Source organism: Prunus dulcis, chromosome 4, assembly GCF_902201215.1.
Source record: "Prunus dulcis chromosome 4, ALMONDv2, whole genome shotgun sequence".
Taxonomy (NCBI): Eukaryota; Viridiplantae; Streptophyta; class Magnoliopsida; order Rosales; family Rosaceae; genus Prunus; species Prunus dulcis.
The window spans coordinates 682,048-694,661 of NC_047653.1; the positions used below are offsets into that span (position 1 = coordinate 682,048).

The 12,614-nt window shown below is 39.2% G+C and overlaps 2 protein-coding genes across 2 annotated transcripts; one reads left to right on the plus strand and one right to left on the minus strand.

Annotated features, from left to right (window-relative positions):
- The first annotated feature begins 1,117 nt into the window (after positions 1-1,117).
- Positions 1,118-3,625, plus strand: LOC117626024 (protein ACCELERATED CELL DEATH 6-like). The gene is made up of 6 exons (XM_034357650.1): positions 1,118-1,439; positions 1,556-1,705; positions 1,813-1,920; positions 2,036-2,080; positions 2,216-2,772; positions 2,983-3,625. Exons 1-6 carry the CDS (start codon positions 1,163-1,165, stop codon positions 3,616-3,618), a joined length of 1,773 nt encoding a protein of 590 aa, XP_034213541.1. The 5' UTR covers positions 1,118-1,162; the 3' UTR covers positions 3,619-3,625.
- Positions 3,626-6,644: 3,019 nt separating this feature from the next.
- Positions 6,645-7,169, minus strand: LOC117624114 (probable transcription repressor OFP9). The gene has a single exon (XM_034355252.1). It carries the CDS (start codon positions 7,167-7,169, stop codon positions 6,645-6,647), a length of 525 nt encoding a protein of 174 aa, XP_034211143.1.
- Between the last annotated feature and the right edge of the window lie 5,445 nt (positions 7,170-12,614).

Sequence of the window (12,614 nt, forward strand, 5' to 3'; positions counted from 1 at the left end):
CAAAGTTTACAGACAATAATATTCCTACACTTTAATCACCTAACGGTATCTGATCCTCTATGGCTCCTCCGATTTCTCCTCCTCCTGTGAAATGAAAGCCAGGAATTAATAAGAACGGCTGTGTTAACGCACATCCCGAACAACACATGCTTACAAAATAAAAGCCAAGATGCATGTGTGTATGCTTGCTTAATTATATTCCTTCAATTATATTCCTTCAATAACTTATCGTGTACAATCTTGATGGTGATCATCGTGATGGATAGAAATTGGCATAATCGATAACATCTGGAAGGACAAGTAAATTAAAAATTCTCTAAAGGAATCATCCATTTGTTCGTCAAGGAAGACCATTCATGGCAGAATTCTTAAAAAGAGAAAGACGAGACCTTAATCTGGGGGCAGTAGTGGAAAATGTTAGTAATAATGAAGGAGATGAAAAAGGAAATGGTTCTGCAGTATCAAAAAAATCCAAGAAGCAGCATCTTTGTAACTATACCCCATTAATCAAAGGAACTATGACAGGAATATATTAAGCGAAGTATTGTACATCAAGGTCTTCAATCTTAAACAAATGAACTAAGCAAAGGCAGATCCCTGTACTGTTACGGATCCTGTATACAGCTAGTAACCTTCCACATTCGTTTATGCTTATATTTTTCAACTTGGTTAATTTATTAAGCAAAGTATCAAAGTTTAACAGTTACACATAAGAATTTCTTATACAAAAGGAGCAGCTAGCCTAGGTATAAAATGAAGCAAAAACCACCACACAGAGCAGGAGCAAGTAGGGATGGAGGACTTAGAGATAGAGCACGCAGATATGGCGTACTGGAGAACGGAAGATGTTCTTAAAGAAGAGGGAGTGGGCGAGAGTGCAAGTGAAATTGAAGTACTGAAACTTCCTTATGATCTAGCGATGGAGAATGACTGGGAAGGCATGAAGAGATACTACGCGGACAATCCACGAAAACTGAATTCTCCAATGACAGTGGACGAAGACACTGCATTGCACATTGTAGCTTCCTGCTGCACGAGCAAATCACAGGGCAAACAAGTCCTCGAATTCTTGATTAATTTACTGCCACAAAGCTATGATGAAAGATGCAAGGCCGTGAGGGTTCCAAATAAACTCGGCAACAACGTTCTTCACGAGGTGGCGATGTCCGGCAGTCTGGAGGCAGCAACTTTCTTAGTGAGCAACTTCAACAAACCTCCAGGAAAAACTAGTAACGAGGAGAATTCTACACTGCCTCTGCTAGATATTCGGAACGAGTTAGGAGAATCGCCATTGTACAGGGCTGCTGCTCTTGGTCACCCTGACCTGGTCCAGTTTTTTGCTGAAAAACTGGAGGAGAATCCGGAGAATCTTCTGAGGCACTTCCACCGAAATGATAGAATGTCCATTCTTCATATCGCAGTCATTGGCCAACAATTTAGTCTCTCTCTCTCTCTCTCTATATATATATATATATATATATATGTGCGTGTGTGTGTATAATGTATGCAGTGCACATTAATTTATACAACTATTCTTTTGGCATCCAATATGCAGGGACTGCTCTTTGGTTGCAGAGGAAGTACCCATTTCTTGCAACTAAGAGGGAAGGTAAAGGATTGACAAGCCTTCAATTGCTAGCCCAAATGCCGACTGCCTTCACACCACAATTTCAACAAAGCAGATGGAAGATGCTCATATATTATTGTATGGTGGTTAAGCCTTGCAGTTTAATTACAGCAGATCAGTTAACAGATGCTCAAGTTTTATGACATTGACATGCATATTAATTCTTGTTATACATGCTGCTGCAGGCCTTCCTGCTCGAGACCTGGAGGTCACAACAAATCCCAAGGATGATGTGGAGAGCAGCTTGGGCAGCAACCAAGACCCCCAAGCCATCTCTTGGAAGAAGCCTGAAGGTAATCAAAATAATTTGTGATCTATTTAATTGTTAATCAGATTTTTTGAACTAATATTTATATACAAGTTTAATATAGCTAGGATCCTGATGAAGTTGCATGCATAACATTGCAGGTATTCTGAAGGTGTACACTACCCTGTGGGACTTCCTTGCTAAAGGTTGCTTAGTTTCTGGCTTTTCTATACTTTATGATGCATGCATGCTTGCTTAATTATAGCTCTTAATTCATATCTCTTTCATTTGATTCTCTTATACAATAACTAATCGTGTATAAGCTTGGCCATGATGGATAGAAATGGACATAATCGAAAAGATCTGGAAGGATAAGAGAATTAAACATGCTCTTAAAAACCTCATCCCTTTGCTCGTTGAGAAAGACAATTCATGGCAGAATTCTAAAGAAGCAAAGGGCAAGACGATATCTCTGGGGTCAGTGGAAAATCTTTGTAAGGGTGATAATGATGGAGGAGATCAACAAGGAAAGGATTCTGCAGAACCAACCAATTCTAAGAAGCAGAGCATTTATAAGTATAACCCATTGCTTATAGCAACTATCACTGGAATTGTGCCTATTGTTGCAGAGATACTTAGGCAGCATCCTCAAGCAGCTGAGCACGTTAGCCATAGTGAACAGAACATTTTGCATCTGGCCATTAAGCACCGTCAAAGAGAGATCCTTGAGCTTCTAAAAAGGAAGCCAATAACCATCTCAAGGTTGAATGAGATGATTGACAGTGATGGCAACACCATATTGCACCAAGCTGCAGATAGGAGCTACTACTCTGTAGCAATTTCTGAGAAATTAATTGGCCCAGCCATGCAATTGCAAGCAGAGTTGCGTTGGATGATGGTGAGTTCCCTATTATATTCACATTTACTTTATTATACATTTCTTCTCTGAACGAGGAGGACAGACTGACTATAGATAAAACAAAATGTTCATGCTAACCAATTGGCCATTGTGAGATTTCTTAACTTTCCAATGCAGAACATTCTTCACATACTCACAACTTGCTAGTCCGTCGGTCAACTTGATAAATGTGTGTGTTCTTTTGTCCAGGGTGTGAAGAACATATTACCACCTCATTACATCATGCACCACAACAACAAGGATCAGACAGCGGAGGAGCTGTTCAATGATGAGCATAATGAGCTTCTGAAGTCGGCACAAGAATGGATAAAAGACACAGCACAGTCGTGCTCAACTGTGGCTGTGCTGGTGGCCACCGTTGTCTTTGCAGCCGCCTATGCCATGCCTGGGGGTAACGAACCAAATGGCCTTCCTGTTTTCCATGATTCTCCTCTCTTCTGGCTCTTCACCTGCATGGACGTCGTGGCCATCGCCTGCTCATTGTCTTCGGTAGCCTTTTTCCTCTCCATCCTCTCCTCTCCCCTTGAGTACCCATTTTTCTGTCACGGTCTTCCCCGCAAGCTCATGATCGGGTTCACCTTGCTCTTCTTGTCCATGGCAACCACCATGCTCGCCTTTGCTGCTACTATTTTGCTTGTGATTCGTATCGAGAAGAAATGGACTAAGTCTCTGCTTTACTGTATTGCGTTTTTTCCGGTCCCTCTATTTGGCTTGCTGCAATTTCCTATGTATCAGAAAGTAACCAAGATTTTCCTCCCCTTCTTCATTCCCTTTCTCGGCTTTTCGAAGAGGAGATCAATATGTGGTAAGAGCAAGGCGAACTGAATTACAAAGCTAGCATGAAACAGTATATGATTTGTACAATTTTAATGTGTCTTCAATCTTCATTCCCAATTAATATGGACAATAAGAAGAATATTGAAGTGGCTTGTCATTACTTGTATGCTAATAAAGATTCAGTATCATGCTTCTGTTTGATTTGCTTTGTGATTTGGGTTTATATATACACATTTGTATCTGCTGGTTAAGGTGTCTAATGTTTATTTAGCATATAAGACTTGTTTCTGTGCCTTTAATTTCTTCGGAACAGAAGAACCGAAGACCTTTTGTGCTATTAAATGTTATTAACCACTTGAGCAAACTATCATAAACAAACAAAATTATTTCATGAACCTCATTTCATTTGTATGCTTAACATAATTAAAGAACACCAAAAAAAATATTTTTAAAATTGAAGGCTGCAACTGCAACACAGAACACTGCATGTCTCTGTTGAAGATGGACCAGCTTCTTTCTCTATTGCTGCCTGGAATTGGAGGCCTTCGCTCTTGGACATGAATTAAGTTGGAGCATTTTGAAGGAAAATTTGTGCAACACTAATCATTTATCCACAATTGGCAAGTGGGCCAGGTTCCCAAGGACAAACATGTCTAAATTTATGCATGCATTTCTTGAGCATAGCGTGAGATAGATAGGGGATAGCTGTAGTTATGTTGTTACTGTCAAATTTGAATACTTTTAATAATTGTAAGAAGACAACGTGGAATAGTATTAATAAATATTCACTTATATTATAATAATATAGGTATACAATATAGTTTATTTTTCCCCCTTTTAAGGGGAAGCATTTTTACTCCCCTCACCACCCTTCTCAAATGTTGACACATATCTATGAGTTTTACTATAGTTAAGTCAAGAAACTTAATAATTCTCTAGAGAAACTCATCCCTTTGCTCGCCGAGAAAGGTTATTCGTGCCAGAATACTAAACAAGCAAAAGACGAGACGACTGTGGTGCCAGTGGAACATGAAGGATATAAAAAAGGAAAGGGTTCTGCAGGACCAACCAAATCTAAGAAGCAGAGAAAGTTTATACCTATACCCCATTGCTTATAGCTACTATCACAGGCAGGGGCGGATACACAAAGTTTGAGAGCTAGAACCTAAAAGAAATGCAGATAAAGCCCTAAATCAAAACTACGACGGACCTAAAAAATGACGTAAATGCCCTAAAATGAGCAGGATTGCGCTAAGATATGCCAGTTCTTATGTCGAATAAGACAAGACACCTTGGGAGGTGATAAGGATTGCACTAATTTTTTAGTTTATTATCACATTCTTAGAGATATTTCTGGTGCATTGCAATGTATGTATATTTTTTGAAGTTGATGCAGTTCTCTTTGATAATGAACATGAGTATTTTGTATGGTTTTATCTATTAATTATGAATTAGAGTATTATCGTTTCATTTCAATTGGTCTATTTTGCATATAATTTTTTTGAACCTTTTACACATTGACCTCCGAAATGAAAATTCTTGGATCCGCCACTAATCACAGGATTTGTGCCTATTGTTAAAGAGATACTTGAGCAGCATCCTCAGGCAGCCGAGCACGGTAGCGTTGATCAATAGAACATTTTGCATCTGGCCATTAAGCACCGTAAAAAAGAGATCTTTGAGCTTATCGAAAGCAAGCCAACAATAAGGTCAAGGTTGAATGCGAGGATTGACGGTGATGGCAACACCATATTGCACAGAGCTGCAGGTAGGAGCTATTACTCTATAGCAATGGCTCAGAAATTAATTGGTCCAGCCATGCAATTGCAAGCTGAGTTGCGATGGATGTTGGTAAGATCCGCTTTATATTCGTACTTACTTGATATTATATTTTTTTTCTTTGATATTAAAAGAGGCGGTCACGGACTCACAATATAGTACTGATAACTTGTTAATAACAAAAGTTGGTCTTTGAAAAGACAAACGTTGGGCTTAGACTTATATATGTTCTCGTCTCCAGCGTGTGAAAAATATAGTACCACCTCATTACACCATGCACCGCAACAACAAGTATCAAACAGCGGAGGAGCTGTTCAACGAGGAGCACAACGAGCTTCTGAAGTCAGCACAGGACTCGATAAAAGACACAGCTCAGTCGTGCTCAACCGTGGCAGTGCTCGTCGCCGGTGTGGTATTTGCAGCAGCTTACGCCATTCCTGGTGACAAATTTAAAGTACCAAAAGACTCTCCTTTCTTCTGGAATCTTCACCTGCATGGACTTGGCGGCCATCTCCTGCTCATTGTCTTCGGTGGCCTTTTTCCTCTCTATCCTCTCCTCTCCTCTTGAGTACCCATTTTTCTGTCACGGTCTTCCCCGCAAGCTCATGACCGGTTTCATCTTGCTCTTCTTGTCCATGGCAACCACCATGCTAGCCTTCGCTGCTAGTATTTTTCTTTTGATTCGTGTCGAGAAGGAATGGACTAAGTCTCTGCTTTACTCTGTTGCCCTTTTTCCTGTCCCTCTATTTGGCCTGCTGCAATTTCCTATGTATCAGTTTGTCAAAGTCATATTTTATAAAATTATCAAGATTTCCCACCGCTTTGCCAAGAGAAAACCAATATGTGGTAAGACCAAGGCAGCATGAAGAGTTACATGATTTGTACAATTTTAATATGTCTTCAATCTTCCTTCACCACTAATAAGGACTTGTCATAAATTGTATGCTAATTGAGATTTAGTATCATGCCTGTGTTTGAGTTGCTATTGTGATTTGGATTTATATATATAAATTTGTATACGTTGATTAAGGTGTGTAATGTTTGTTTTGCATTGTGCCTTTAAATATGGTTCTTTTTCCTGCTTGGAAAGAGGAAAATCGAAGACCTCAAGTGCATAATTAAATACTACCAAGTGTTATTAACCACTTGAGCTAACCGTAATTAGACAATATTATCATGAAAATCATCTCATGACTTAAGTTACATAAGGACAACTACAATGACAAACTCTTCAATATCATCCCATAATCCTCATTTCATTTGTATGCTCAAATAATTAGCACTGTGGTCATCAATTAATGGAATTTACAGAAGAATAAATCAGAGCAAACTTCATGAAACACCTCCAGTATAATCCCATGATACTCCTCCGAATTCATGGAAACATAATAATTCAAGAGGCTGCGAAGATCTTTGGGCTCTTCAATCCGGTTCGCCATTATCATCTCCGCCATGGACTGCCTGAAATCCTCTCTTGGATCGTAAGAGCACTTTTCCATGGCAACCATCACAATGAATTTAGTTCCTCCTCCTGCTTGAAGTTGATGATGATCACCTGCTCTCTGCTTTCTTTTCTGACAATCTACATGTCTTGAGGCCTCCTGCCTCTCTCTAATCATTTGGTCCAATCTCTCTTGAACCATGGCATGTGACAGGCTTGATATGGAAGGGTACCTATCAGAGCTTGAGCTCTCTACCTCCTCTGAATTCGATGAAGACACGCTAAGCCTGCAGCTGCAACACAGAGCCCTGCATGCTCTCTGCTGAAGCTGGACTTGCTTCTTGCTCTGCTGCTGCCTGGAACTGGAGGAGGCTTTCATTCTTGGACATGAATTAAGCTGGAGCTTTGAAGAAAAATTTTGTGCCAAAATTAAATCATTTATGCACAATTGGCAAGTGGGGCAAGTTTATCATGATTGTGTCTTGTGTTTAGGACATTTAATACACGAGTTAGTGAAAGATTACAAGGCAAATGGGGAACATTCGTTTGGTTAATCGAGCCAGTAAGTAATCATGATGTTTAAGTGGACCTTAATTAACAGTTTTCTTTATAGGGTCTCATCTCATTGGTATTAGGTGGCCTTGTTTTGAAAGTTTAGTTAATCATATGGAAAGCAGCATCTCATTGGGGTTCCAGTTCCATGAAGCCTGTTGATTAAAGACTAGTAGGTATGCACTTTACCATGCTGTAAAAGAAAACAGAAAGTTGATCTTCATGGTTTCAAAATTGATGCTAAAAATATTTAGTTACATTGGCATTCTTAAAGATTACAAGGAAAATACATGCATGCATGCATACCAATACATACATACATTCTTCAGGGACAAAGTGCTTTTGCTCACCTCTTCTGGAGTCTCTTTTTAAGTTTTAGATGATAAGATGAGCTGAATGGAGCTTCTTTGCGTATTTTCAATCTCCAATTTCTCTACTTGTTTAATGCTGCATGTTGCCTTATCCAATTATGCAGAAAATCCGACAAGGATTTTACACAGCTGGTGAGAATCTCTTTTGTGGATTCCTCCCTGTAGTTGAACACAAAGCAAGCTAGAAAGGAAAAGTTAAAATTAAATCAAATGTAAGCACAAGGTGTTTAGCATGTGATCATATTAATTTGGATTATGTACAAATGATCATATGTTTAAGTTAATCTGTATGTACAAAACCATCATTGCTGCTAACCAAGTTGTTAAATGAGTATAGAGGCACGTGTTGGTGTTGCTATGATGATCCTCATTAGTAAAGCAAAGATAAAGCATAAACATCCTAATGATATGATATTAAAGTGATCTGTAGTAGGCTAATCATCACCACATCTTTGCTTAGAGGGGTATTGCCTCCATCATCTCCATGTCGTTTAAATTATGAGTTAAGCCTTGGTAGTTGGTAGGTATTATGCCATTCTCTCCATGTTCAATTTGCTTAATTATTGCTTAAAAATATTTTGCCTCATAAGCTAATGTAGACATGTGTTAGACCAGTCGGTCAAGACAGTTTGTCTGCTCTCTTCTTACTCGAATCCAATCCCTTCTCCATAATGACCTCACTTTTGGGTTTCATTTGTGCCCAATTTTGGAAATTATGTCCAGCCCAATGACCTCACTGTTGGGTTTTCCTTTGAGCCCAATTTGGGTGACGAAAATGTCGAGGCAACTAGAGTCATCTTCTTCAACTCCTTCTTCGATATCTTCTTCAACTCCTCCTCTTGATGAAAGAAAGTCATCTTCTTCAACTCCTCTTCGTAGAAAGTTTCTTCCTTGTCTCTGCAACCTCTCTCTCTTCTTTGTCATCATTGTAGAAATCCCCATATTCTAGGGTTTGGATTTTGGGGAAATTTTTTGGGTTAGCATTTTGGGTTGATAATAGGAATTGGAATTCAGTTTTTCCAGTCACTGGTAGGTTGTTGGCACTCCTCTCATCTGCAATCGAGCCCTTGTGAAAGCATTTGGTATTAGTTCCTTGTGAAGGTAAGTTAACACTATGTTTTATGTTATTGTTAATTGAATTTCTGTGGTGATGAATTGGGGCAAGAGGGGAAGTAGGTTTCTCACATTCATGAGATGAAGTGGGTTTCTCAGTCTGAAAGTGTCGTGAGGTGAAGTGGGTATCTCACATTCATGGTTGTTATGTTCATGCAATTGCATATCTCTATATGCAATTACTAATCGCCTGTATGCAAATCCAAGTAACTGAATGCAATTACAGTATATAGTTTTGTTTTGAAATTATGCACGTGAGGTGATTTCGTGGTAGGTAGGTAGGTTTGACTGTGTTTTTGAATTTTTTGTATGGGGAGTAAAGTGTTCCGAAAGTGTAATGTTAGGAATGGTTAAGATTTGGATTGGGATTTGAAATGAGTTAGAATGTCCGCCCAATATAGAAATGCATTGGTGGGTTGTGTGCATTATCTGTGCAATGTTATAATCGAGGGCTGATGCACTTGCAAGTAGTGTCGTGCAATTGCATATCAGTACATGCAATTACTAAGCAACTGTGTGCAAATCCTGGTCCCCGTATTTTTTGAATTAAGCAACGTGATGTTGTAGTGTTTACTGGGTTTACGGGGTTTACGGGGTTTAGGGTGTATTAGGCATTGGATTAGTATTCAAATGATCGGCTCTAGAGACAATTGCATGATAGTGTTTTGTACTTGATTTGTGCAAGTTATGGAAGCTCAAAAAAGGCGATCAGCGAAAGGAAAGCGCAAGGCCGAGACAACTGTGCAACAAACAAGAGTTGGCCGAGATGCTTTTTTTAATTTCATGTAAGTTACACGTACATCTACAAATTGGAAATGTGGTTGCTTAATATTATAATGGTTTTTTTATAAAAAATAAATGATTTACAGGAAAAAAGAACGACATGAAATGGGGAAAGTGGCCAATGCAAAGTTGGACCATAAGGTGAGAGATGACAATGATTTGGTCAGTTTATTAATTATTTTATTAAGAAGGGTATATTCATGACAATTTTTTATTTCAGGTACAAGAAGAGATTAGTAATAAGTGGAGGAAATTGAACACTGCAGAGAAGGCAACATATGGTTCTGCCTTAGAAGGTTCAAGCGGGGAAGTACACGACTCAGTGAATGAGATGAGTTGGATAACTAGATGCAGCCCGGACCGATTCCATCGTACGGTGGAAAAATTGTCAGAGGAGAAGCGGTTAGCAATTAAGGCTATTGGGGTCGGTAATGTGGCATCTTTGTCGTGCACTCGTTTACACCGCCAATTATGCCATTGTTTGATTCAAAAGTTCAATCCTGATACGTCTTCTATAGAACTGCACGGCAATGTGATTAGAATAAGTGCCGATGAGTTTGGGCGTGTTATGGGTCTTAAGAACACCGGCGAGGATGTTCAACTCGACAGACCGGTAGAAGATGAAAAGGTGAAACAATTAGTCAAGAGTTTCGGTGGAAATGGCAAAAGAGTATTAGTAAAGGGTTTAGCTGAACAATTGGAAAAGTGCAAAAATGCGAATGAGGACTTTCAAGTTCGATTTGTGATGTTTGCACTTGGCACTATACTTTGCCCCACATCTTCACTATCAGTGACCGGGAAATATTTAACTTTCTTGACGATCCCAGGGAAGATACAGACCAAGAACTGGGCCGACCATGGATTCAACTTCTTATGTGAAGGTGTTAGGTCGTTCAAAGCGAAGAAAGTTGCATATGTAAGTGGGTCATTGCTTTTTCTTCAACTATTGTATTTCGATTCAATTGTCCATGGTGGAGTATTTGTTGATAAGTCTGTGGATCCCATTGTGTCTTGGGACAATAACTCAGTGTGGAAAATGATTAGATGGGTTATCAAGCAAGGTGGGTTTGAAACTCCTACCGTGCGGGTTGTTTCACAGCACCGTCGAACAAATGAAGTGTCTGGAGTAAACGTTGAAAGAATAGTTGAACAAGTTTGTATGAGTTTGGCTCCAGTAATACAGGGACAGGTCGAGCGTTCAGTGTTGGAACTCACTGACAAGGTAATGAGTGAAGTGAGGTCCTTTCTGAAATACGGAAGACATGAAGATGTGAATCAAACTAAGGAGGACGGGCCACCGAAATTACGAGATGAAGGTGGTGAGAATGCTGTGAAGAAGAAGGGTGAAGAATGTAGGAAATTAAAGGAGAAAGGTCCAGTTCATGTAAACAATTCTTGGACGCCATTACCGGATGGACAGAGTTTCAGTGAACCTGAGGTATGATGAGCGATTAGGAGTTTCAAGATCGAGTTTTTTGTTATCCTTTACGTTTATTCAGTACACATTTATTGACATAGTTGTAAAATACTTAATTTTTGTTTTTTTCAAACTGTAATATTTGGATTCCCTTTTCCACAGTTGAAATTTGGCGTGGAAAAGAGGAAGTTCACAAAATTGGCCCGTGGGGATCAAAGTCGAATTCAAACACGTCGAACGGCTGAAAGGCGTCCAGGGCTTCATTGTAGAGAGCCATGGGTTGACCCGTCAAATGCAAAAGGAAAGGCTGTGCAAAGGACGGCGTCTAAGATTAAAATTGGGCCTTTCAAATTAAAACCCGAGGACTTACAAGACTCCGATTTTGAATTATTCAGTTACATTTTTAGGTCAAACAACTTTTCAAGGTAACTACTTACATACAAATGTTGAATTATGAAATTGACCAAATTCCTTATATGTTGTCCCGTACGTGAATTTAACTATAACAATTGGTTTCTTCTTTTGTTATAGTGACGAACGTATAATTGAAATAGAAAACGGACATCATGTCACGAGAGATGAGTTCATGTGCCTGAGGCCCGAAATGTGGATTAATGATAGAGTACTGAACGTGCAAGTCTATTATCTACAAGAAAAGGGGTCAGGGAATTGGTACTTCCACACATATATGTCGGTAAGCATTCATATTTTTCAAACTATTATAGTTTGTGATTTAGTAAATGAATTTACGCTTATAGTATATGTGAATGTAGGAGCAAGTAAATAATACAAGTGATGGGAAACTTTTTGAATTGGGTGTCAAACTTAGAAGGGAACTCTCCAAACGGTTCACCGTAGGCCTTAGGAAGTGCGAGAAGGTATCGATTTAAGTTATTTTTTACAATATCTTTAGTGCACTTTTGTATACGCATGTTTTTCTAAGGAAGTCATTGTGCTCCTAGATTTTCATTCCCGTTTTGGATCGAATTGGGAGTCATTGGTATTTGCTAGTGGTGCTTATGGGTGATAAAAAGGTTGAACTATGGGATAGTCTCCCCGGTGCTAAATACAACGCATCTCGTTATCAATTAGCGGAACGAATTGTAAGTTTAATTTACCTATTTTTGGTTTGTATTTTTATTCTCCTAACATCCCGACTATGAATTGATTTCAATTGATTGTGGTGTAGATGAAAGTGTTGGACTACATTTATAAAGATGAGATTGTCAAACATTTTGACAAAGGATGGCAGTTTGCAAAATTCAACATTGTGCGAACTGACAAGGCCCACAGACAACTAAATGGATCCGATTGTGGTATCTTCGTCATGAATTGGCTAGAAGATATTGAATGCACATCACACGGTTCCAATAAAGTGAGTCGGCATAAATTTCGTTTCATAGTTTTGTCTTCCATGTCAGATATTTGTTTTCAATCATTTCTTTGACGGGTTGTTATTTTTGTTGCAGTTTCAACATGCGAGCGAGCGGGTTCGCGTTGCACTATCGTTGCTGAAGAACCCAAAAAACACGCGTCTAAAGGAAGTAAGGGAGTCCGCTCGAAGAGTTGTCGACGAGGAACTTGACAT